This window comes from Hemiscyllium ocellatum, chromosome 11, assembly GCF_020745735.1.
Source record: "Hemiscyllium ocellatum isolate sHemOce1 chromosome 11, sHemOce1.pat.X.cur, whole genome shotgun sequence".
NCBI lineage: Eukaryota > Metazoa > Chordata > Chondrichthyes > Orectolobiformes > Hemiscylliidae > Hemiscyllium > Hemiscyllium ocellatum.
The window spans coordinates 57,244,617-57,271,801 of NC_083411.1; the positions used below are offsets into that span (position 1 = coordinate 57,244,617).

At 40.3% G+C, this 27,185-nt stretch overlaps 1 protein-coding gene across 1 annotated transcript in view; it reads left to right on the forward strand.

Annotated features, from left to right (window-relative positions):
• LOC132820015 (sodium- and chloride-dependent neutral and basic amino acid transporter B(0+)-like) overlaps nucleotides 1-27,185 on the forward strand; it is a 113,357-nt gene that overhangs the window by 82,594 nt on the left and 3,578 nt on the right. Inside the window, exons 9-13 of the mRNA XM_060831942.1 lie at nucleotides 2,154-2,286; nucleotides 3,168-3,308; nucleotides 5,103-5,331; nucleotides 11,920-12,045; nucleotides 17,559-17,714. Of these exons, the coding sequence (XP_060687925.1) occupies nucleotides 2,154-2,286; nucleotides 3,168-3,308; nucleotides 5,103-5,331; nucleotides 11,920-12,045; nucleotides 17,559-17,714 (785 nt within the window). The remainder of the gene's footprint in view (nucleotides 1-2,153; nucleotides 2,287-3,167; nucleotides 3,309-5,102; nucleotides 5,332-11,919; nucleotides 12,046-17,558; nucleotides 17,715-27,185) is intronic.

A 27,185-nucleotide genomic window follows, 5' to 3' on the forward strand; every position in this document is an offset into this window, starting at 1 on the left:
CAATTCTGAATCCAGACAACCAAATCTCCCTGTAACCCATACCTCCTAACTTTATGAATGAATCTACCATAGGGAACCTTATCAAATGCCTTGCTGAAGTCCATATACACCACACCCATTTCTCGACCTTCATCGACCTGTTTCGTCACCTCCTCAAAGGACTCAATAAGATTTGTGAGGCATAACCTGCCCTTCACAAAGCGATGTTGACTGCCTTTAATCACACTATGCTTTTCCAAATAGTCATAAATCCTACCCCTCAGAATTCTTTCCAAAACCTTGCTGACCACAGACGTAAGACTGCCTGGTCTGTAATTGCCAGGGATTTCCCTATTCAATCTGCCATGTTTTATCGCCCACTCTTTTACTCTGCCTGTATCCCTCCAGTCTCTGTGTGTCATCCTCACCATTTGCCTTCCCATCTATTTTCATATCATCCACAAACTTGGCGATAGTTCATTCACTTTCCTCATCAAAGTCATTAATATATTGTAAATAATTGTGGCCCCAGCACTACAGCACTCCATTAGTTATAGGCCATCCTGAAAATGCCCCCATTATCGCAAATCTGCCTTCTATTAGTTAGTCATTCCTCTGCCTGTGCTATTATCCTTCCTCCAACACCGCAGGTTCTTATTAACGAACCAAGTGCATCGTATTGAATGTGTTTTCAAACTCCTCCTCCACAAATGGTGGGATTGTCCTGTGAGAAAGTGAGCACTGCAGATGTTGGAGATCACAGCTGAAAAATGTGTTGCTGGAAAAGCGCAGCAGGTCAGTCAGCATCAAAGGAGCAGGAAAATCGACGTTTCGGGCATAAGCCCTTCTTCAGGAATCAGATTAATGAAGAAGGGCTTATGCCCGAAACGTCGATTCTCCTGCTCTTTGGATGCTGCCTGACCTGCTGCGCTTTTCCAGCAACACATTTTTCAGGATTGTCCAGTGAGGAATTTTGTGTGTCTGAATGAGATAATCTTTCATTCTTCTAAACTCTAGATCCTAAAACTACCTCTCTGTTTTAGGAGCAACCGTTTTACACAGCTAGCATTTACCAAGATTTCTGCAAATCTGCCTCAACTTGAAAATAAACAGCACTTTTCCCCAAACCCAAAAGACTTCAGAATCTTCGATCTGAGAGACAAATGTACGGCTCTGTTTATTTTGTTCCCTTGTATTTATTTGAACGCTCAGGATTATCCAGTAAACATAGTTCAGCTTTAGAATCTCATCTAATATTAAACACTGTATCGTGAATTTGTATTTGCAGGCTGGCTTGGTACAGTTAGAATGTTTTTCTTGGGAACAATTGAGTGAATTATTGATATGATCCATCAGTCTTTGGGATATATAACATTGAAACGTGGCATCATACCAGCACTAAAATTAATATACCACATTATTTATTTGCTCTAAGCAAAACATCTTGTTGGTTTAATATCAGCATCATGTTCGTAACAAAAATAGTAACAATGTGAAACAGTTGACTTCAACTCTTGATCAAACATTGGAGATACCTTGCCCTTTCAGACCTGAGGAGGACTGGGCACTTCCAGGCCTGCCTTAGGGCCTGTGATGTCTGGTTGGAACATACATTGAGGGATTATCTGATCAGTGGCCATTACCTGCAGGGTGCTTGAGAAGTGCCCTACTTCAACATTACATTTACATGGCCAATAAATTTACAAGGTTGCTGATCATGCCCATTTTGCAGTATATGAAAACATAGGAATCTCAACATGTGTACTGACTTCTGAAGGTAGATCTTTGATATATAAGAGTAGAGAACCCCTGGCTGATTTCCCAACTAGAACTCTAGCTAAGGAGATTAATTTGACTGTTCCATTTCAAGTGTAAATTTGAGCATAAGATGGAGCCCATTAAGGCATGCCACGAATTTTTTCATGCAGTTGCAGATTCAAATATAGCAAACGCACCCACATTCTGTTTGAATAAGATGTAGAAAGAGAAAAACATAAAGGACATCAAACCTCAGTAACCATTCTCTTATTTAAAAGTAGGACTTATTCTGTAACAACTGAATATTTTTAAAAGCCCTGTATATTGCACTAAATACTCAGATGCATTGAGCACATAGTATCTATGTGTAATAAACAGTACCCTTATGAAAAATATTTTCTCTTTTTTTAACTCAGTCAAGCAGTTTTACACCGTACAAGTTCATTGGATGAGACTGGGGAGATAGTCTGGCATTTAGCCCTCTGTCTGCTTCTAGCCTGGCTGATGGTTGGGACAGCACTTTTGAAAGGAATCAAATCTTCAGGAAAGGTAAATGAGTGGTGATGAAGACAGTTACAACTACTGACAAAATACAGATTCCCTGTAAGAATAAAACTAGAATTTATTGACTGTTGTGAAGTGCATAGTTTATATCCTTAGTGATGTTAACAGTTCCTGCAAGGTATAAAGAACAGAAAATGAACTAGTGTGCAGTAATCCTTTGTAGCTTCCACAGAGCATGGTTACCCTTTGAAGGGATACAGGCTTGAAGAGGAGCAGATATGACACCTCATGCTGCTCAATCACCTGCCAAGTGTTCAGCCACAAACTGTGTGGGTCCTGCTCTGAACAACACAACAATCAGAGAAATGACGAGGCTGAAATAAGTGTGATAAAAAGTGTGAAGAACAGTCACAAATTGTAATATCCACAACTGAAATTGAACATAACTAATTTCTAGCCCCAGCAATGCCCCCAAATTCCTGAATGTGTCCCTCATTCTAAGGGTTTCAGTCACTGACACAGGGACTGGAGGAAATTCCAATTGCTGCGGAAGGCTGGGCAGGACTGGGGGAAGGGACTGAGCAGATTAGGGTCAGGGTTTTATTTACCATTTGTCTGGACTATTAGAATAGTAAAGAATCATGAAATATGAAGTGTTGAATATATTCATGAAGTTCTCATCAATTCTCCTGAATACATCTGTCATTTCCCTGAATGTGATTAATTATAAAACTAAAAATAATATTGTAGAATTTAAACTTATTTCCAACATGTAGCTCAGTGTTAAATATCCCCATCATGTAGCCAACTGTCTTCTGATTCACTCTTTGTTTATATTCCTATCAGTTTACAATCAGCTGGATCCAATAAAGTAAATGTTGTACCACTAATACAGGAAAATCTTCCAATTTATTCTCCATTCTCAGGTTGTTTATTTCACTGCAATTATCCCGTATGTGGTTCTGACAATACTCCTGATCCGAGGGGTTACCCTGGAGGGAGCCTCTAAAGGAATTGAATTCTACATCGGAAGCCAGTCAGACTTCTCCAAACTGGCTGATGCTCAGGTAAGCTCAACAACAGAATCAATTGAATTTCAAAAATCACTTTTTTTTATTTAACTGTTCCTTCTTTTATTTTGTCTGATTGAGGTATTAAAATTTAGAATTGAAATGTACCTTTCAGTCTTTTGTTTGTATTTGGAAAGATCATTTTGCACATGTTGCGAAAAGCTAGCTGAGACTTTGTGATGAATTCTAATGAGTTAGTTTATTGTTGTAATCATCTTGGTATGAGCAGGAGGGAATCAATGCTAAGGGCTAGGATGATGAGATTAGATACAACTGGATGAGATCGGCAGTGGGATGCAAAGGATTGTTTATTCTCAGTGCCTCTTTCTTTCTGAAATCATGGATTGATTCAGTAATCAGATTTTCAGTTACAATCACTTATGAGACTATGTCATCAGTATTTGTTCAATATACATTGGTGGGATATGGGCATTGCTGGCTGGCCAGCATTCATTGCCCATCTCTACTTGCCCTTGAGAACGACAAAGCTGTGGTAGTCCATTTGACATCTCCTGACCTGTTTAATGTCAATGGTATTTGGAGTTTATCGAGAAGTGGGAGATGGCATTGTCACAATATCATCTGTACCTGAGATGTGACTACAGAGAGAAAGCAACTGAGCATCTGCTTAACCAAGTAAATTGTTTGATTGCAAAATTAACAGCACATGAACTGTGATAGTGAAGGAAATGTAACTCTCAATGAGTGAACTTAGAGTAGTTCAGAAATAAAATGCAGAATTTTATGCCCTTCCAAATGACAATTTGGGAGCAATGGGACATGAAATTGGGTGGGAAAGCATTAGTTTGTAGCTTCTTGTCACTCATCTATCGTGGTGGCAGAAGATTCATGGATGGATTTTGATGCTCTGCCATTAATTATGGTGTTTAAGTGGCCAATGAATGGCCATTGAAACATCTCCTCCCTGGTTCTGCACCTACTTGTGGAGACCAGGGGACAATCATGAGGAAAAGCGAAATCAAAATCCTGTTGAATTCCTATCGGGCTTCCAAGAAGAGGGAATTCATCTAAAGGCATCAACACTTATTTGAAGGACTCTACTTCATGTAGATGGAAGGACTGGGGGGAGCTACTAAGAGCTAAGATCCTGCCTTTCAGTTGATCTTCTCCCCCTTCCCCCCCAAACCCTTCTTCCACATCAACAATAATAATGTGACTCTACGCATGTAATAGGTAATTTCACACTGAGCCAAGTTTGTAAATGTCAGGAGATACCATTTTTATAACAGCAGAGTGGTGCATATCAGAGATATTTCTCTGAACCTCTGAGTGCAGTCAGAAATTGCTGTGGAATTTACACATAAATGACAAGGAGCATCTGGAGCCTCACCATTTAAGTATAAGATGGTTCGTTACAAATGTGCACTCAGTTTGACATTCATACCTATTTTAAATCTAATTTAAATCATTTTTGTGATCCAAATTAACCTCAATGTATGCAATTTACATTTTGCTTAACAGACTGCAGTGCAGAAAATAGCAATGTCTTTGCAGAAGATCAGATTTTTGGTCCAGTGGGGTTTTATTCCTGCTATGAGTCAATTTTGGAGCGAAAATCTTAAAGTTGGCAGCAAGTAGTCAAAGGAAAATCAAATGATGGCCCTCCTATTAAGTGAGATGGTGTTGATCAGAGCTAGTTTAATTCAGTCAGATCACATTGAGCTGCTGGACTAACTCACACTATGCTTCTTGTGGTCAATGTAGTTTTTCAGTTGAATGAGTTCAAGTGAAATCGTTCAGCGCTGATGAATTCTCCCTTCTATTTATCAGGTCTGGAAAGATGCTGCAACACAAATTTTCTACTCGACATCAGTGGGTTGGGGCAGTTTAATCACATTGTCATCCTACAACAAATTCCACAACAACTGTTACCAAGATACCATCATTGTCTGTGTTGTTAATTGTGCTACGAGTGTGTTTGCGGGATTTATCATCTTCTCCACTCTTGGACACATGGCTCATGTGCAAAACAAGCCCGTTTCAGAGGTTGCACGGTCAGGTAAATACAAAGTTAACCATACTATTCTGCTGCAGGTTAGCACATATGTGTCATTTGTTAGACATCGATGGGGTACTAGAGGACACCTGGGCCTGAGTGTAATTTGCCCAAAAGAGAATTGAGTCAATGGGATTAATGGAATGAGAAAGGAACAGAAAAATAATTGAGAATGATAGTAACAGGGCAACAGGCAAACATAAGACAGGTGCTCAGAGAATTCAGTAACAGAAAGATCAACTTTTCCTACATTATTGGAATTGGTGCACAATGAAGTTCTCATGGAATGATTGTGTTTATTAGTGGCTTCTATTTCCGGATTTATTTTGATGTTAAATGAAAGTTGGGTTGATAGCTAGGGAATGGTAGAACAATTATTGCGTGGCAGTGATTAGATTACTGAATAACCTGAGTATCTGTCCAGGGACAACCATGCCAACCACCACCACCTGCCTCCTCCTATTCATTCTCCCAGGATAACTCTGCCATCCTGGAAGCAAGATTTGAGAGATTCAGCAAACCTCTAGTGATTTTGAGATGTACTCCATTTGAACTTGATTTGACACCTTCAGGAAGCCAGTGGTTTGATCCACCATGTTCCTGTTGGTAGCAAGTGTTCCATTGTACACCAGCTTGAGTGGCAAGGAAGAACCACCAGCAAGGACAGGTCTGGATATTCCAGTTGTTCTGAACTCCTTGTCACTGCCCCCTTGTTTGACTGAGGCTGGAGGAGTGCATTATCTCCCACTCATCCACTACTCCATTGATAACAGCATGCATGTAAATGTTTTACCCAGTAACCACCATGGGCAATGATATAACTTAGCTAGAATGGGTTTAAACTTAGAAGATCTATAAACCAGGTTTCTTTGGGAATCCAAGATGGCGGCGACCCAGCAAGTCTGAGTCTACAGTGCTCCTCCCAAGACTTGGGCAAAGTGGGTCGCCCACCCCCACCACACTCACCAAATCATTTAAAATAGTTTTTACTTAATGTAATTAGTTGTTTAGTATTGAATATAAACAATTTCATCTCCAGTAAAAATGACGAAAGGGGAGCCTGCAGCTCTCAGCAAGCAGGAACCCCTCCCCCACCCTCTCCAGCTGCAGAAGAGGCATCCGCAAGCGACCCGGGGGGCTTACTTTCGGTGGCGAGCCACGTGGGAGTAATATCCAAACTTGATGCGAAGATTGACGCTTTTATAGAAGAATCCTGAAGCCGATGGGACTCACTCTCGGCCGCGCTGCAAAAGCAAGACATCAAGGAAATCGAGCGCTGAGTCGGAGGGTCGGAGCTAAAGGCCGCGACCTCCGAAACTACAGCACAATCGGCCGTGAATCAGGTCCGGATTCTCGAACAGCGAGTCTGGACCTTAGAGAATCACATTGACGACCTGGAGAATTGAGGCTGTAGACAAAATATTCATTTGCTGGGCCTTCCCGAACGGGAAGAGGAAGGCCAGCTTACAGTGTTCCTTGAACAGTGGCTTCCACAGCTTTTAAATCTGGAGGCTGGATCAGGCCAGGTAAGGGTGGAATGGGACTACTGGGTTGCAATACGTGGATCCGGCTCAAACCAGCGTCCCCGCCTGTTACTGTTCCGGCTGCAGAGTTATAAGGAGAGGCAGATACTTTTAGAAGCCTCCAGAAATCTTGGAAAAGATCTCCAAGCTATGATCTATAAAGGATCCAAGATCATGTTATTCCAGGACTTTTCCCCAGCTCTGGTCTGAAAGATGAAGGTGTTTGATGAGGCGAAGAAGTGTTTAAGGGACTTACGTATTCAGTACTCCTTGCGCTACCCAGCGACGCTACGCTTTAACCATGAAGGGTCCATGTATAACTTCGGATAGCTGGAAAAGACCAAGGAATTTTTGGACTCTCTTAGATAAATTGTAAAAGATAATTGATGTTGGTTTGCTTTCCCCCCACTCCGGTTTACATCCCACCCTCCCTTTTTTTTAATATATTAATCATCTTTTTAACTTACTGTTTAATATTATCTTGGGGGGTGGGGAGAGGGATTTATTTATTTGTTCTCTACTAAACGATTTTCTCCACCTCCTTGTTTTTTTTATTTTTATATATATATATAGGCTGGGGGGTCTAGTTAATGTTGGTGGGGGGAGGTGGTTACCTTATACTATTTTACCTCTGTTTCTAGGAGCGGGGTTGTTTTCCCTTGTTATTTTGTATTATTATATTTAATTATTACTTGTTGAGGTTGTAATTTCATAGTTATATACGTTTATACATGGTATTAACATTACCAAATATATCCAGGTGTTGGTGTAGGTTGGGGAGGGGGAGTAGGGTGCTCACTGTTAACTCTAGTTCTGTAGTATATTTGAATTTTCTTCATCCTATTGAGGAGCGCCTGGGTCAAAGGTGGGGCACTGGTTTGGAGCGGATACAATAGACTTTTGGAAAGGAAGTGATACCCCCTGGGAACAAGGGGGAAAATCTCCATTTAAATACTTTTAATATTTTTTTTATTTCGAAATAGTTTTTTATTTTACTGTTGTGAGGGTATTAGAGAGCCTTTATTTTTGTGAATTTTATATGCTCTATGCTCGGGATGTTCTGGATAGGGTTTCCCCTCCCGAGGGATCTCGGATTTGCCTGGACGATTATGGTTGATCAGTCGGTTAAGTGGTGCACCTGGAATGTCAAGGGGAGTAATTCACCAGTCAAAAGGAAGAAAATATTATCAAACCTCAAGAAAGAAAGGGTTGATATAGCTCTCCTACAGGAGACACACTTATTGGATAAAGAACACTTGAAATTACGACAGGGTGGATTTGATCAGGCCTTTTTTTCTTCTCTGAGCTCAAAACGCAGGGGAGTTGTTATTCTTATTCGGAAGAATTTCCCTTTCAAAATCCTAAATCAGATAAAAGACGAATCTGGACGATATATTCTGATTAAAGCCCTTATAAATGGAGAGGAATATGGGATTTTAAATTTGTATTGCCCCCGGCACTTCCTTTTAAATTTATAATGGAAGCCTTCTCAAAGTTGATGGCTCTCGGTGCCCGTCATACAATTATAGCGGGAGACTTTAATTGTATTATGGATCCGGAAATAGATAGGATTCCCAAGAGTACTGCAGGAGTATCTCCCAGATCTAGACAATTGGTGGATTTGAACAAAAAGTTAGGACTAGTAAATATATGGAGATGCCTTCATCCACAGGGCAGAGATTTTTCTTTTTACTCCAATCCACACAAATGCCATACCAGAATTGATCTGTTTTTTGCCCCTCGATTTTTTAAAATTCCATATCATCCTGTAAAATAGGCAGTATTACAATTTCTGATCACGCTGCTGTATATATGGAAATCAAGGCGAGGAACAATGAGACATCACCCTGGCATTGGCGTATGGACCCCTTCCTGATGAAAGACAGTAAATTTGTAAAGTACTTCTCTCAAGAATTTAAAACTTTTTTAGAAATTAATTTAGGTACGGCTAGCAACCAATCAATGATGTGGGAGACCATCAAAGCTTACGCACGATGTTTGATCATCTCATACTCAGCGACCCAGAAAAAATTAAAGGGAGAACAACAGCGTCTGCTCGAAGCTCGCTTAAAAGCGGCTGAAACAGCATACGCTGACAGACCTTCTATTATCAAATTGCAAAGGATTACGGCCCTTAGGACAGCTCAAAACACCACCCTTACCCAAACGGCTAAGAGGGAAATATTATTTGCAAAACAAAGGTCATATGAATTTGGTAAATACTTAGCATTTCTTGCAAAGAAAAAGAAGGCCCCTCAAATATCACGTCTATCAAGGAAAGTACTGGTATTTTTACTCATGATCGTAAAAGGATTAATGCAATCTTAAGAAAATTTTATTCTGATTTATATAAATCACAGGATTGTGAAGACAGGACTTGGAGGATGCAATCATTTTTAAAAAACTTGACCTTTCTGGACCTAACTCGGGAACAGATATCGGTCTTGAATGTTCCCCTAACAATCCAAGAAATACTTGACACAATCAGGCAACTTCAGAGCGGTAAGGCACCTGGCCCAGATGGCTTTCAAGCTGAATTCTGTAAAGAATTTACAGGAATATTGGCTGGTCCACTTATGGACATGTATAACTACTCATACAGTCAGGGCTGTCTCCCGCCTTCACTGAAAGAAGCAAATATCTCTCTTATCCTTAAAAAAGGAAAGGACCCAGAAGATTGTGCGTCATACAGATCAATATCCTTTGTAAATGTAGATTTTAAAATCCTCTCTAAAACGTTAGCATTGAGGCTAGAAAGGGTATTGCCACATATCATAAAGGAGGATCAGACGGGGTTCATTAAGGGCCGTAGATCATCCAATAATGTTAGAAGGGTTTTGAATGTGATTCAAGCCTGCCATCAGGGAAAGATACCAGGAATAGTAGTCTCATTAGATGCGAAAAAGGCATTCGACAGGGTTGAATGGTCATATTTGTTTTACACTTTGGAAAGCTTTGGCGTTGGAAAGGTGTTTACCAAATGGGTCTCAACACTGTATAGTGATCCCAAAGCAGTTGTGATTACCAATGGATTAGGCTCGGATAACTTCAGTATGGATAGGGGCTGCCGTCAGGGATGTTCTTTCTCGCCATTGCCATTTACGCTAATAATTGAGCCACTAGCAGAAACTATACAGGCTGACCCTAATATAAGGACCCCGAGGATTGGTACAGGTAAACATAAAATTACCCTTTATGCAGATGATGTTCTTCTATTCCTCAGTAATCCTTTGATGTCCGTGCCTCGCTTAATCCAAGTTATTAATACATTTAGTGTATTTTCAGGCTATAAAATTAATTTCTCAAAATCGGAGGCTCTGCCAATGGGTGGCCTTGCTAGTATATCCCACTTATTGGACGGATCCCACTTTCCCTTTCAGTGGTCCCTGGAGGTTTTTTTATAATTAGGCATTTTTATTACCCCAGCATTTGGTCAGTTATACAAGGCTAACTTTGTGCATTTCCTGGAAAGGGTAAGGCAGGACCTCCAGCGATGGAGACCTTCCAATTTCCTGGCTAGGTAGAATACCACTAATTAAAATGAATGTCCTGCCCCGTCTCCTATACCCTATGAGAATGCTTCTGGTGATGCTGCTGAGGCTGGCACTACGTAAATTATATGGCTGGTTGGGTTTCTTTATTTGGAATCATAGACAGCCCCTCATTAAGCTGAAGAAGCTACAGCTTCCACAGGCAAGGGGAGGATTGGATTTCCCAGATTTTAGGAAATATCAGTTAAGTTCCCTATTAAGTTACATAGCTGATTGGGTCTTGTCTGACCCGCAATCAATCTGGCTGGACATTGAGGCTTCTCAAGTAAAATGCCCACTTATTAACCTTTTATTTTCAGACAAGAGGAAAATCATTACGGATCACTGTAAAAACCCCATAATACTGAACACAATTAAAGCTTGGAATATAATGCGGCAAAATGAGGGCAACTCACATAAAACATCCCCCTATGCTCCGATAGTGGGAGCATGGGGATTTCAACTGGGGTTTACAGATGCCACTTTCAAACTCTGGAGATCCAGGAGTATCTCTTGTTTAGGGGGTCTACTTAAAGAAGGGATCCTGATGTCTTTTGAACAGCTGCATCAGAAATTCGGATTACCTAATGGAGACCTCTTTCGATACTTCCAAATTTGAGATTACATACAGAAGAAGACTACGTTATTAGATAGTCTTTATAAATCAGATAGAGAATGTAGAATGCTATGGCCAATGGGGGTATCTTCCATCAGTACTATTTATCATTTACTACATGGTGAAGTATTGGGAGATATAGACAATCTGCTTAAAATATGGGATCAGGATTTGGGACTAGAAATCTCTATAGAAACATGGAATGACATTTGGGAAAATGCCAGAAGAATCACCATCTGCAACAGAACTCAGGCCATTCAGCTGAAGATACTTCATAGGGCCCATATAGCACCAGATCGATTGGCAAAATTTAAGGCAGGAACATCTCCGATGTGTCCCAAATGTAAAATACAGGTGGGCACTTTTGTACATTGCCTATGGACCTGTCATAAGATGCGTAGATATTGGACTAAAGTAGCAACTGCTCTGACAGAAATCTTAGGAACGGAAATTAGAGTGGACCCTGTATCTCTCCTTTTGGGCTTTTCGATCTTACCCTCCCTGGATATGCACGGGAAGAGATTATTTTCTATTCTCTCTATATATGCAAGGAAAAATATTTTGGTAAACTGGGTGGCTGAGGGCCCCCCTGGACTTTCAATTTGGCACAGATTAGTTATGGAATGTATTCCCCTTGATTTCCTTACAAATATGGTGCACCAAAAGAACAAATTATTTCATAAAATATGGCAGCCCTTCTTGAATTATATAAATACATATATTTCGGACGTCCTAACAAGGGCTTTTATTTAATTGAAATGGCGATACTGGCTGGTCCGTGGCCCCTTGGGAGAGGAATCCCGCACGAATACGGGTTTTGTTACATATGATGTTAATACATTTCCAGCATGTATCTCACTATCAGTGTTCGTTGATTGTACGCAGGACTAATATTATCATTTGTTTTGTATCCATTGTTCAGGGTTTGGTTTGGCCTTTATTGCCTACCCAGAGGCCCTTGCACAGTTGCCATGGGCAACTTTATGGTCCATTTTATTTTTCTTCATGCTGCTCACTTTGCGACTTGACACACTGTTTGCAAGTTTTGGTAAGAATGACATCTTTTAAGTTCAACAATAATGTTACTTAATTTAACCAATCTCTTTCTACTTTTATAAAAGGAACTTATCTAAGCTATTATGTTTGGAACTACTGCTGATGATTGTAATGCATGAGAAAACAATGTTACTCTATAGTCAAATTCTCCACAATGTCTTAATGAAACCTCAGCTTGGTTGAATGAAGTGTGTTCCAAGTTGTAGGAAAGAAATATTCAGGTCATTGTTACCTAACATCTGGAAGATTTACAGTGGAATTCATGTTTTTAAAAATCTGCATTCATGTTCAGTCGCTGTTCACAATTTTGTTTTTCTTCATTCATTCATGGGATGAGATCATTGCTGGCTAGGCAGCATTTATTGCCCATCTCTAATTGCCCAGATGGCAGTTAAGAGTCAACCACATTGCAACGGGTCTGGAGCCACATCTAGGCCAGATCAAGTAAGGATGGCAGCTTCCTTCTCTAAAAGACATTAGGAAATCAGGTCAGCTTTTCCAACAATCAATTCATGGTCATCATTAGATTCTTAATTCCACCAACTGCCGTGGCAGGATTTGAGCCTGGGTCCCTTGGATATAATCTCTGGATTAACAGTCCAACGGTAATACCATTAGGCCATTGCTTCCCCTTTCCTTGTTCTTTCTGTTGTATCATACAACTCATATTTCTGTTTCTGCTGCCAAGTTCTAGGTGTCTCAATATAATAACTATCATTTTTGATGTACATCTAGACCCTTCTCATCAGGAACAGGATTTGTTAAAATGTATTGAGCAGCAATTATGTTGTGATTCAGTTAACAGACTAATCTGGAGGCCTGGATAAATGACCTGGAGACATGAGATCAACCCTCACCTCTATGTCAAAAAAGAACTGCAGATGCTGGAAATCAGAAATTGCAGGAAGAACTCAGCAGGTTTGGCAGCATCTGTAGAGAGGAAGCACAGTTAATGTTTTGAGTCCAGTGACCCTTCTTCAAAAAACAGCATTCTGAAGTAGGGTCACTGGATCTGAAATGTTAATTCTGCTTTCTCTCCACAGATGCTGCCAAACCTGCAGAGTGTTTCCAATAGTTTCTGGTTGTGTTTCACGTCAGTGTCTGAGGAATTTGAATTCAATCAAATAAACCTGGATGAAATAACATTGCTGTCAGTAATTTTGACTGTAGAGCTATCATTGTGTCAGAAAAACTCATCTGACACCTAATGCCTTTTATAGAAGGAGATTGTGTGTGAGAGACCTTCTTGAAAACCTCAGAACCATAATCATATGTTAGACCCTGGAATCCTTGATGTGCATTTTGCTTCAATGCTTTATGTGATTAAAGAATCCAACAGAATATTTATTGCAGCTCACTGTTATATACAAACATTATATCCATGTACGCTTCTCGGTGAGTATGAAAGTACTCAATTACAACATGCAGCACAGTTTGTCAGTATGTCATGCTTGAAGTGGCCCAAGTCAAGATAGTTTCTGAGACCTTTCTGCTTTTAAGTCACATAATTATGCAGGGTTTATATAATGCCTTACAGGTTATTATATTAGATAAGATTCCCTACTGTGTGGAAACAGACCCTTTGGCCCAACAGGTACACACCGACCCTCCGAAGAGTAACCCACCCAGACCCATTCTCTTACGTTTACTCCTGACTAATGCACCTAATACTACAGGCATTTTAGCATGGCCAATTCACCTAATTTGCACATCCTTGGATTGTGGGAGGAAACCAAGCATCCGGAGGAAACCCATGCAGACATCACAACCCACACTCATTCCACACAGACAGGCACCCAAGGCTGGAATTGAACCTGGGTCCCTGGCACTGTGAGGCAGCAATGCTAACCACTGAGCAACCTTGCTGCCCCACAGTGACGTGGTAACATATTAATTGTGAGGCATGAAACAACAAGCCTCTCTGAAATAAAGTGGCAAGCCACTCAGTTGTGGCTCATTGCTCCGATAGGTAAAATAAACCAGATGAACTGCCTGGCATCAGAAACAGCAAAGGTACAATCTTCCCAATCAGTGTTGCAAACTCTTCTGCAATACAATCTGAGAGAGTTCTCCCACACATTGTTGAACCAAATGTCTAATATTGTCGTTCCCACTGAATCACAGCCTATAGCCCACATCTCAGAATCTTCTATCACCCACCCTGAGATGGTGAGTTACTTTCAGGAGACATTAGCAAGCCTCCATTTTCCAAACATTGCTCTTATACAATTCTGCCCATAGACAGAGAAATCTCTCCCCATTGGCTCCTTCAGTCCTCTTGGCTGCCATTTCTCTGGTGGTGGATTTATCTAAGACTTGGTATAAATCATTAATTAATCACTGATAACTCTTGTTTTCAATAGAAACAGTAATAACAAGCCTGCTGGACCAGTTTCCTGAGTTCCTTAGGCCAAAGCGTCTTTATCTGACAGCTGGTCTTTGTTTGTTATTTTATTTCCTTGGCCTTCTGTTTGTAACACAGGTAAGTTATAGCTTAGTCATTTGCTATGTTTCCACATGAGCAATCAACCCTCTCTAGACAAGGATACTCAGTAAAATGAGACACTGTTTCATAAATCACAAAGAATTAAGTTCAGTCTAAATAAGCTCCCAGCATTTAGAACCTCACTGCTGGTTTGGTTTTGGACCAGGGGTGGTGATAAAAATGGATAATTGGCAGTCCAGAATAAGAAGAATGAACTGGAGGAGAGCTGACTTCAATGGGCAAAGAATGGAGCTGAGCCAGAGAGACAGGAACAAAATTATGGTGGGAAAAACAGTCACTGAACAAAGGGCTATGTTTAAAATAGACATGATTCAGGTACAATCAAGGTATGTTCCCTCAAAAAGCAAAAGGAGAACAAACAAATGCAGAGCTCTGAGGATGAACAAAGGAGATAGAATACAAAATGAAGAAGAAAAAGTGAGGTTATGATGAGTGTCAAGACAAAAACTTCAAGCAGAACACTAAGGTTCAAAGGGGAAGTGAAAAGCATATTGGAGAAGTGAAGGGGGTTTAATAAGAAGATTAAGGTCAGAGGTAAAGCCACCATGGGTCTACTGGGCCACAGAGAGACGACGAGTGATGGTTTAATGTGAGAATCACCACACCTCAGGGAAGGGGAGAGGTTGATACTTCATGGTATCTTCAGCTGGTGCAGGAATTGAAACGCACCTCTGACATCTCTCAGCATTTCAAGACAGCTGTCCAGCCAAATGTACTAACTGATGAGAAAGCACTGTCAGCCAAACATATCAAGGAATTCCAAAGTCTTCTATAGGCACATTAATAGCAAAATGAGGAGTTGAGTCAATTAGGGTAAAAAAGGCGGTTTACACAGTGAATCATAGAATCCTATAGTACAGAAGAGGACCTTTGGCCCTCAAGTCTGTACAACCAAAATTATATTAATTCTACATTAATCTCACTTTCCAGCACTTGGCCCACAAGTTGAAATATAGGAAATATGGAGACAAGAGACATAACTAAGGGGTTAACTGAATATCTTGCATCTGTCTTTACCAAGGAGATGGAAGCGACACCAGTTATAGTAATGGAGGAGGAAGGTCTATCACGATAAAGATCAATATTCACCAGGAAGAAGTTTTGAGTAGGCAATCAATATTTAAATTGACAAGGTCCAGAAGCAGGTGTCATGCATCCAAGAACATTTAGGGAAGCAAGTGTAGAAATTAAAGCACCACTGACCATAATTTTCCAGCCTTCCCTAAACTCAGGGGAGGTGCTGACTGGTTAGATAATTGCAGACGTTACGCCTTTATTTGTAAAAAAAAACCTGTGAAGGTAAGCCCAGCAATGACAGACAATTCAGTTTAACTTCAGTGATGGATAAAAATCTGGAAACAAATATTAATGACAGAATCAGTTGAGGCATAGATAAATATGTGGGTTAATTCGGAACAGTCAGCGTGGATTTCTAAAAGGCAAATCATGGCTGACAATTCTTGAAGAGGTAATAGAAAGGATCGATGAGGGTAATGTCATTGATGTGGTGTACATGAACTTTCAAAACTCACTTTAAGCAATGTTACACAGCAGACTTATGAAGAAAGTTATAGCTCATGGTATAAAGGAGATAATAGCAGTCTGGATACAAAATTGGCTGAGTGAAAGAAAATGGAGAATAGTGATCACCAAATATTTTTTGGGTTGTAGGAAGGCTTGTAATGGAGTTCTCCAGAGATCGGGATTGGAACAAAAACAGAAATTGCTGGTGAAACCCAGAAAGTCTGGCAGCATGTGTAGGGAGAAAGCAGAGTTAATGTTTCAAGTCCAGTGACTCATCATCGAGAAATGGTAACTCCACTTTCTCACCAGAGATGTACCGTAGCTGCTAGGTTTCACCAGCAATTTCTGTTTGTGTTTTTGATTCAGATGTCCAACATCCATAGTTCCTTGTTTTACATCAGTCGTGGGAGCCCTGCTTTTCCTGCTTTATTTGCAGGGTATAGACCTTGTCTTGTAAGGGACAGTTTCAAAGTTTGGAGATGACATGAACCTTGGAAGGATTGTAAACTCTAAGCAAGAGAGTTGAAAAGTCCACAAGTTCACAGACATGTTGGTGGAGTGAGCAGGTAGCTTCCAGGTAAAGCTCAATGCAAGAAGTTTGAGACGATCCATTTTGGGGAGAGAAAACATTTGTAACGTCAGGGGTGCAGTACTTAAGAAGTGCAGTAGGGGTCTGGGCAGATTTTCACAGATCATTGAAGATAGCAAGACATGTAGAGAGAGCAGTTACTAAAGCATATGGTATCCTGGGCTTTAATAATAGAGTTATTAGGGTATAATAGCAAGAAGGTTATGTTGAACTTGTATAAGAAATTTGTTAATCCTCACCAGGAGTGCTGAGCACTGTTGTGAATGCTACAATATTGGAAGGATGTGAACACTTTGGAAGAATGCAGAAGAGATCGACAAAAATGATTCCAAAATGAGAAACTTAATGTATGAGAATACATTGGACAGATTGGGTCATTCTCCTTAGAGAGGAGAGGAGGGGTCAAGAGAAGTTGTGACAGACATTGCCAAACTCATATGAGGTCTGAATAGAGAAGATAGGGAGAAACTGTTCCCCTTTGTGAAAGGATCGAGAATGAGATGGCTCAGATTTAAAGCGATTTGCAAATGTAATGAAGAAGATCTTTTTCACGTTCAGGTCTGGAGTGCACAGCTTTGAAATGTGATGGTGAGTCAATTGAGCTATTGGTGATTATTTAATTGGAAAAAAGGTGTGAGGAAGGGGTGTGTGGCAGGAGTCATAATGCTTGCTGGGAAGCAGTGTGGACATAATGGGCTGAATGGCCACCTTCTGTACTGTAACAATCTATGATTCTGTGACTCTTTCTCTTGTTTGTTTGTGGAATGTGAGTATTGCTGGCTAAGAAGACAGTCAACAGGACGTGATTTATCCATTCCCTGCAGCCTTACAGTGCAGTGGGCAGAATAAATTTCCTAATAATGGGGCTCATGCCAATCACCAGCAGGAAGAGGTGCCATCCTTAGCAAGAGTATCCGATTGACCAGCCATTCCACCAGTGTCAGCAGTGCCACAAGCTCAGTGGTGGGCACTGCTGGTACTGCAGGCAAGGCCACATGTGGGACCAAGGAAGCTATAAATCCTGGATATTGGATCGAGGAAGGTTTGGAAATCTTTGGTTGGGATGGATTTTGCAGAGCAGTTGAGCATGATGCTATGAGTAATTGGAGTGCCCCCAAGTTGCCCCCTGAAAACAACACCCTCCCTTCTTTCCTTCCCACCATTTTATGCATGTCTTTATAAACAAAATGTGGATTCCCACCGACTTGCTTTGCAAAATCCATTTCCAACTCTCCACCCTCAGTACCCTTGTCCCTTGATGAAGATTTCCAATTCCTTCCTGAAGGATCATCGTTGAGCTGAAATGTTAATCTTATTCATCTCCCTGTTGAATCTGTCTGCCCTGTTGAATAATTCTAGAATTTCCTGATTTCCATCTCAACCTTCCAGCACCTGAAATTCTTTGCTTTGTAAATCAACTTTCTTTTCTGCCTGGTGCCTGCTTTAGCTTGGTTGTGGGGAATGCAGTTTTGGAAAGTGCTCTTGCAGGACACTTGCCAAAGTGGTGAATGTTGAAGGTGTTCCTTGGTGAGTCAATTAAACAGGCTGCGTTCTCTTGGGTTGTGTCATGCTTTCTGTGTTTCACAAATTCCATTAGCCTCATCAATTGGATCACAAAACTGTAGAATAGAAATCAGAAGGAATGGTCATCAAACTTTACAGCACTGTGGTCAGACCTTACCTTAACTACTGCGTCCAGTTCTTCCCAACAAGACAGACAGACACATGGATACTGGAGACTGTAATGCTAGGAGCCACAAGACTGACCCCGAGAATTGGGGTTTTGAGTTATGAGGAAAGATTCAAGAAATTGTACTTTTCAGGCTGCAGACCAGTTCATTTTGAGAGGTGATCTTATGCTGTTATAGAATGTGATTTTACTCAGAATATTAAATTTATGAGATTAGAGAGCTTGGTTTAAAATGAGGAAAAGCAATTTGAGAATTTATGTCTGGAATTCTGCAACACATGAAGAATGATTGATACACAGCACTAATTTCTGCATTGAGCAGTGGAGGCTAAAATCTAGAAATCATTGATGAAGCAATCAGATGTTGCAATATCAGGGTGTTCACCAATTATTAACGTCTGTATGAAGATGGAGTGATGACCTTCCTCATCCAGGATAAAGCTGTGGTCTCTATATTTATTGCTGCCTTTAATTCCCACGATCGCAGTAATAAAAAGAAAATATTTTGACTAATGTTGCAGATTTAATTTAATAAAGACGATTGCAATTTGAGCAGAGAGAAAGTTGATGAGGAATATGTGTCATCTGAGAATGTAGTAGAGGTCATGGGAAGGGGAGATATCTAGAGGACTTTTGTGAACATTTCATAAATATCATTAGTACAATGTTTCCAGGAAGTTAAAATAAAATATTGAAAGGCATGGAAAGATCATAATATATAAATCCAGAGAGGTGTTGCACCTGACCGAGATCACATCTGGACAGAATCATAGACTCTCTGCAGTGTGGAAATACCATTTAGCCCATCAAGTCTGCATTGATCCTCTGAAGAGCTGCGCACCCAGAACCATCCTCTACCCTACAACCCTGCGTTCCCCATGGTTAATCCGCCTAGCCTTTGCATCCCTGGACACGATGAACAATTTAGCATGGCCAATCCACCTAATCCACATATCTTTGGACTGTGGGAGGAAACCAGAGCACCTGGAGTAAACCCACACAGACATGGGGAGAACTTCTAAACTCCACACAGACAGTCACCCAAGGGTGGAATCAGACTTGCATTCCTGGCATTGTGAGGCAGCACTGCTAACCACTGAGCCACCGTGCTGCTACATGCAAAATTGATTGTTTATTTCAAAAAAGAAAAATGGAACACAACTAATTCCAGCCCTTCAAGGAATGAGAATAAATCGAGCAAACAGGGTATTTTGCGGTTGAGAAAAGATAAATTCTTAAATCCTTTTAATGTCTATTTTAAAGATTTGAATGTTATGTTTTTTTTTCCATTTAATGCTTTCTAATTTTCCATTTCATTTAATGGATTATTTCTGTACTGGATGGATTCTCATTGTAGTTGCTCTGTTGGAACTCATTGGTCTCAGCTGGATCTATGGTGGGTATGACTGGAAAAAAAAATAATTACAATTGAAATGTATTTATGAGAATACTTTCACCTCTTCAGAGAACACTACAAAATCTACACTGGATATTGTGCAGATAACTATAGGGTTTGAACAGTTAGTGAGGATTTAGACTTGAGTCAAATGAATAATGACAGAGGCAAAAGTTTAGGATTATAAAATTCATGAACTAATTTTATTGAACTATGTTTCAAAATCACAAGGCTATGATACAGATATAACAGGTGAACAACATCATGCATGTCCCACAGTGAAAAGCAAAATTTAGAAACTGATTGACTATTCAATCATGCCCTCACTTGATAACTACCCCACAGCAACTGAATCCTTCCAATCCAATTAACCTGTGGCATACTTGCCTTCATTGGAAGTGGCATTGATTGTAAGGGTAGGCAAATTATGCTGCAGCTTTATGGAACTTTAGTTAAGTCACACTTGGTGTATTACATACAGTTCTGGTCACCACAGTAGCAGATGGATGTGGATGCTTAGGAAACGTTTACCAGGATGTTGCAGGGTATGGGGATTTTAGCTATGAAGAACATTTAGACAGACTGGGTTTGTTTTCATTGGAATATGAAAGGTTGAGGGGTGACTTGATAGAAGTTTAGAAGATTGTGATGGCATGGATTGAGTGGAAGGTAAGAGGTTTTTTTCCCAGGGTGGAGGGATCAATTACTAGGGGACACACTTTCAAGGTGTGGGGGGATGTTTCGAAGTGATCTACAAGGCATGTTTTTCACACAAAGGGTGGTGAGTGCCTGGAACACGCCTGCTAGAGGAGATGGTGGAAGTAGACACAATAGCAGCATTCAAGAAGCACCTGGACAAATACATGCATAGGAAGGGAATAGAGGGATACAGATCCTGTTCGTGAGGACAGTTTTATTATGGAAGAGCAAAATGTATAAGCGCAGGCTTAGAGGGCCGATAGGCCTATTTCTATACAGTTGTGTTCTTTGTCCATTCTGACTGTTTCAAAACCCGCAAAATATTCCCTTCCACCTTCATAACAGAAGCATCACATGGGTAGATTCTTAACATTGTTTCAAGACTTCTCACTTCCCTGACCACAATGATGATCCTACAGAATCAGGAGATTCCCTTAATGAGATTGTTCCTGTGAGTGTCTTGATCATCATAGAGATTAGGAACATTAATATGCTTCCTGATCCTTTATCTTGGGACACAGGAATAAGAGTAGGCCATTCAGTCCATCAAACCTGTTCCCCTATTTAATACCATCATGGTCAGTCAACACTCCAATGTCTTTTATCTGTGCTATCCATATCCATTCATTCCATTGGACAAGTTTCTTGATCATTTTCTTGCCCTTATGGTGCCCTAAGAATACAGCCAAGGGAATACTATTTACTGATTACCTGTTTACAGGAATTAACATTAGCCATTGTTTCCACTCCCTTAACTATTGTTCACACAAAGATCAGGCTCATCAATTCTAAAGTGATGAATGCAATTTCTTAGCCGACATTTTACATTTCCAGATTTTGGGAGACCATTGGCTGGAAGCTGTACACCAGGATCAGGCAGATGTCCCAACACACTGGCTATATGGGAATTGCCTGGGAATGTATGATACTCATGGAAATACCCAGTGTCAAAAATCCTCTGAATAAGTTCCAACTCTGAGCTAGAGACAGAGACTTCAGAAAGTTCTGACTGACTTATAATTACCCAGGAAATGTTAGAAGGATTAAAATCTGCTCTCATTATAAAAATGACTCCCTCAATCATTCACGTTGACCTGACAATGAATAACATTAACAGTCTCCCACCAAGTCATTCACCTGTGACATCACTTCCCATGGGCATGTGACCACCCACCACTCTCTATTCCAGACAACACACACCTCTCATCTCCACTATCAAACACTCCCAACTCCATACCTGACCAGATCCAAATCTTCCACAACCCTGCTCCACAACCAACATGACTTCACCACATCATCAATCCCCACTCATTGGCACCTTTGGCCTCAACCTGCCACCTCACTTCATCTCCCATTCACCTTGAACACTTGTCTTCTCGAAACAGTGTGAGAGTTCCTTCAAGACCTTTAAATCTTGGAGTACAGATAATCGATTTGGTGATAAGGAACACTCTGTTCATCCAATTTGAAATCTTCAGCAATCCTTTCTCTGTTTAACCTGTTCATCAATGCCACCTGTACAAGATGAACTTCAACAGAAAACAAGCTGCCCTGAAGACAGGACAGCGCGAGTGATGGTGTCTCTCTGCTTCCTTGCCATTCACAGGGATAAACAGATTCATCAAGGACATTGAGATGATGATTGGGAAAAGGAATTGGCTTTTCTGGCTCTGGTGGAGAGCTTGTTGGATTCTGATCTCTCCGTGCATTTTAACCGTAAGGAGATGTTACATCTTTGAGTGATTTAAGCTGAATGTAAAAATGTACAGTAAGTCCCTTTCATCATGTTACTGATTTTACTTTCTGTGTTTATTTCATTCAGGCAATCTTAGTCTGGTCCTTAACAACATTTGCCCTTCCAACATATGGACCAGTTGAATACTCTGTCTGGTCAATAGCGCTGGGCTGGTGTATGATCATCTTGTGTATTATGTGGGTACCCATAATAGCCGTGGTGAGAGTTGTCCAAGCTGAGAGCCCCACCTTGTGGCAGGTGAGGAAATGTTTGAAAGATCAGGAAACAGTTTCTGTGACAACCTCTCAGACTCCTACTTTACAGCAACTTTTAGTAATACAGTGCCTCTACTGCTATATTATATCCCACTGTACTCCCAAGAAGTGTCATAAAGTAAAATCTTACACCAAACCTCACGACAAATTACACAGTAGAAGAACAGAAGCTTGGCTGAACCAGTCGGTGTGAAGATATGTTGAGAAGGAGAAAAGAGAAATAGAGAAGTCTAATAGTGAATATGTAACCACTGGTGATTGTCATTAAAATGCATTTGGTTTACTAATGTCCTTCACGAAAGGACATAATTGATTCTTACCTATTTTGAGAGCAAACAAAACATCCGACATCAACCTAAGCACCAGACAGGACAAACGCAGCCTTGCCGACACTGTGATGTCCTCCTTATTTACATCTGGGGACTTGTTGCTTAATCGGAATAGCCTCTCCTATCTCTGCATCATGCACCATTAGGCTAATACTTCCCAGGTTATTTCCTCATATCTCCCCATGTGATAGTAATGCTCTTTCAGGTAATTTCAATTTTTCTCAGGAAGATAACCCAATCATTTATCCCAATTTTTGACAACTTCCTCATTGTCCCATTTAATTTGAGGAATGTCCAATTCAGAAGCCTCTGAACTTGGCTCTTCCTTCTGTGCTGTAATCATTAACACCTTCTCTTGCTTTCCTTCCCTGTCAAAATATCTTTTGAGTATCCCACAAGACACACTCTGTGAGATTTCTTCCAGTCTGGGGTCCATATCAAGTAGTTTACCTCACTCAATGTCCTTTCGATTTTATAAGATCCACTAAATCCTGCTTTTAAAGGTTCACCTATTACTGGAAGTACCACAATACCTTATCCCTGATAGCAAAATAGCAATATTTTGATTTCTTATTCCACTTGCTGAGTCATTGTGAGCTGTGGTACTTTTAAATGCTGTTGAGTCAACTCCCTAGCTCAATTTAATCATTCTCTAAAATTTGACACAAAGTCCAAATGGGTGGTCTCTGAATTCTGACATATTAATTTCTCCTTAATCAATTTTAGTGGTCCTCTCACTTCATGTCCAAAAACTAATTCAAATAGACTGAATTAGGTGGATTCATTTGGTACATCTCTGATCATAAAAAGAACAACCAAATTCCCTTATTCCAATCATCTGGATAATCCTGACTATAAGCCCTCAACATGGTCTTTAGTGTTCAATGCCATCTTTCTAACGCTTCCTGCGATTCTGGATGGTACGCAGTAGATTTGAATTGTTTTATGTCTAAACTGTCCATAACTTCCTTAAATAGTTTGGATGTGAAGTTTGACCCTTGATTTGACTGTATCTCTGTTGGTAGTCTGTATCTAGTGAAAACTTTGAGTAATTCCTCTACAATCCTTTTAGCTGTGATATTGTGTAATGGAACAGCCTCTTGAAATCTTGTCGATGTATACATTATTGTTAACAAATATTGGTTCCCACTTTTTGTTTGTGGTAGGGGACCTACTCAATCAATTAAGACTCTGGTAAAAAGTTCCTCAAAATCTGGAATAGGTATTAAAGTTACAGGTTTTATTACCATCGGTGGTTTTCCAATCACTTGACATGCATGACATAGCTGGCAAAATTCAACTACATTCTTGTGCAGTCCAGTAAAAATGTCTTTGTATTTTAGCTTGTGTTTTCCTCACTTCTAAATGGCCTCCAAGTGGTGATTCATGTGCCACCTGCAACATTTCCTTTCTATACCCCACTGGCAATACAATTTGATGAATCTCTGCCCATTTCTCATCTGCTTGAATATGTGATGGTCTCTGTTTCCTAATTAAGACATCATTTTTCAGGTAATAGCACACAGGGATAAATTCAGACTCCTTCTCTGTATATGCCTTTTGATACAATTGCTTTAAGTTTTCATCTTTCTGCTGAACCTCAATGAGTTTTGCACAGGTAAAGATATTTGCATGATTATTTATTTATTCCTGTTTTATCTTAACTAACTGATCGAATACAGTCTCTGCTAATGCCACTTCAGATTTCTTATCTGTACCCTTTGATCTCTCCTCCTTCAACTGGTGACTCTGTGACCTCATTACTACACAAACAGGGAAGATTCCCAAGTAAGATTCTTGCAGTGCTTTAGTTGCTTGAGTATCCACAGGTCTTTCAACTACAGTAGGCAGCACACCTACCAGTGAATCAGCTGTATCATTCACAAGGACAAATTGTTTTCCTGGAACCGATACTTTGTCCAGTACTCCTATACACATTCTCCACTCTTTTCTAGTCACTCTAGCATCATTTTACATAATTGAGCACTTTTTGTCTCACCATGAACTCTTGTTACCAGTAACTTTTCTGGCAATAGTCCTTCAGGAGTATATTCCTCCACATCCTTCAACATCACAGACTGAGAGAATCCTGTGTCCCTTAATATTATAACCTCTTTACTTGCTACTCTAACATGAATAAACTTTACCTTTTCAGGTATATTTTTAAAGCAGATCTGGCATTTCTTCCTTAACCAACCTCTGATCAGCTTGTGCACTCTGATGCAGCTTTCTAGCTCCCACTGTTACCACTCCAACAACACTTCCAGGGTTATCCTGCTTTCCCATGCCTGGCTTTCCTGTGCTTTTCCTAGCCCACCAACACTGTGATTTCATGTGATCTACTTTATTGCAATAAAAACACTGGAGCTTTTACCTTCTTCGTCCCCTTCTGGGGTTTCCTTTTTACGCTGTGATAAGGTCTCCTTATGATCTTCACTGAGATCTATCTCACCCTTTCCACAGGAGGATTTCTCTTTTCCCCAACTTCTATCCCTCATGGATTGAAATTGATGCAGGAAGTCAGACCGTGATTTATGGACCAACTCATAATCATCAGCCACTTCAATTGCTAAGCTTGCCATTTTTAACTCTCTGCGCTGCCAAATGAATTTGCACTATGTCAGGCAGTGAATTTTTAAACTCCTCCAAAATAATTGTCTCTCTAAGGGTATTGTAAGTTTGTTCTATTTTTAAAGCTCGTATCCACCTACCAAAATTACTTTGTTTAATTCTTTCAAACTCAATATAAGTTTGACCAGGGTTCCTCCTTAGATTCTTTAAACGTCTATAGGCTTTCTGGTACCAATTCATATGCGCTTAAGATTGATTCTTTTCCCTACTCATACTCCCCAGATACCTGCTCTGATAGCGATGTGAATTCCTCACTAGCTCAACCCACAAGTTTGGTTTGGATCAACAAAACCCACACACTGACTGGCCATTGCATTTGTTTAGATTCTTTTTCAAATGAAATGACAAGGGCTTCCACATTCTTCTCATTAAATTTAGGCCTTGTTTGAACATACTTAAACAGTTTCTCACTAGGCTTCTGACTGCCAGGGGCTTGCTCATCCTCACTCTCTTCCTCACTAAACCTACCTTCAGCCTGCATCTCCATCCTTTTGTGCTGACTTCCCTTTTTAAGTGTCAATTTCTAAAGTTCAATCTCTTTGCTTTTTCTTTCTCTTCTGCTAGAGTTCTTCATTATCTTTCTTTCTCTGTGGCTAAAGCCCTTAATGTGTTTGCTTTTTCTCTCTCTTCTGATTTTAATTGTAATTCAAACTGTTTCATTTCTGCTGCCCTTTCCTTATCTCTCCCCTCTAACTCAAGCTGCTTCATTTACAATCGAATTCTTGCCATCTCTACAGATCCTGATAGTGTTTCCAGCAAATTTGAATACTGAGCTACTGCTGAATTCATCTCATCTTTCCTCACATTAGGAGGTAAATTCAACCCTAGCTTGTCTATTAATTCCTGCAGTTTGGTCTTATCTGCCTTTTGCAAAACCCCCGAGGTCACTTCTTCCACCTCCAGGAACTCCTTGGTGATTGAAAGAGCCATTGCCATCCGAACACGGTTTAAACCAACCAAATCAACACCCGAAATAAAAGACACTAGCAACTACCACTCGCTGTTTAAATCCCGCAAAAAGCCCCCAGTCTGTCATGGACTAGGTCTGACTGTAACTTTGCTATTTGTTTAATGAGGTGTACAGTGGATATTCCTGGAGTACATCAGCTTGGTCAACTGCCAGGTTTTAAACAAACAAAATTTATTTGCAAAATTATAAAATGAACTACAAGGAACAGAAAACAGAATACCCGATAACTTATCCTATCCAAACCCTACCTAATGATGCTGTTCTGAAAATTCTTGCAACAATCCCAGTACACAGATCCCTAAGCACAAACAGCAAACAATGGCACAGGCAGCATTCAGTTCAAAATCAGAAGGGCAGAAGGATAGAGAGAAGGCTTCCAGTTTCCCCCATGACTCTACTCCCTCCCGTACTGAACTGAACAGCTAGAGAGCTGGCCACGTCCCCTTGACAAGACCAAGTTTTCAAAAGGTCTTTCAAGCTTTTGATCTGAAGCAGTATTTGTTTGGGGAAACAACAAGGCCCCAGTGAACCATTCAAAGTTCAGGCACGATGGAGCCTGGCCAATTATCCCCTCTCTAAAAAAAAACTCAAGGGCAAACTAACTTGTACCAGACCATTACTGTGACAATTGTTGGGGGCTTATAATCCAATCCAATCAAAGTGATCACCCCTTTCTTATTTTTAGTTCATCCATATAGCTAGACAATCACCCAGGAATATTCTGTCTAAGTACAAGTTGAATTCCCTAATCAAAAACATCATTCCCTCACCTCTCTTGTGCACCTTTT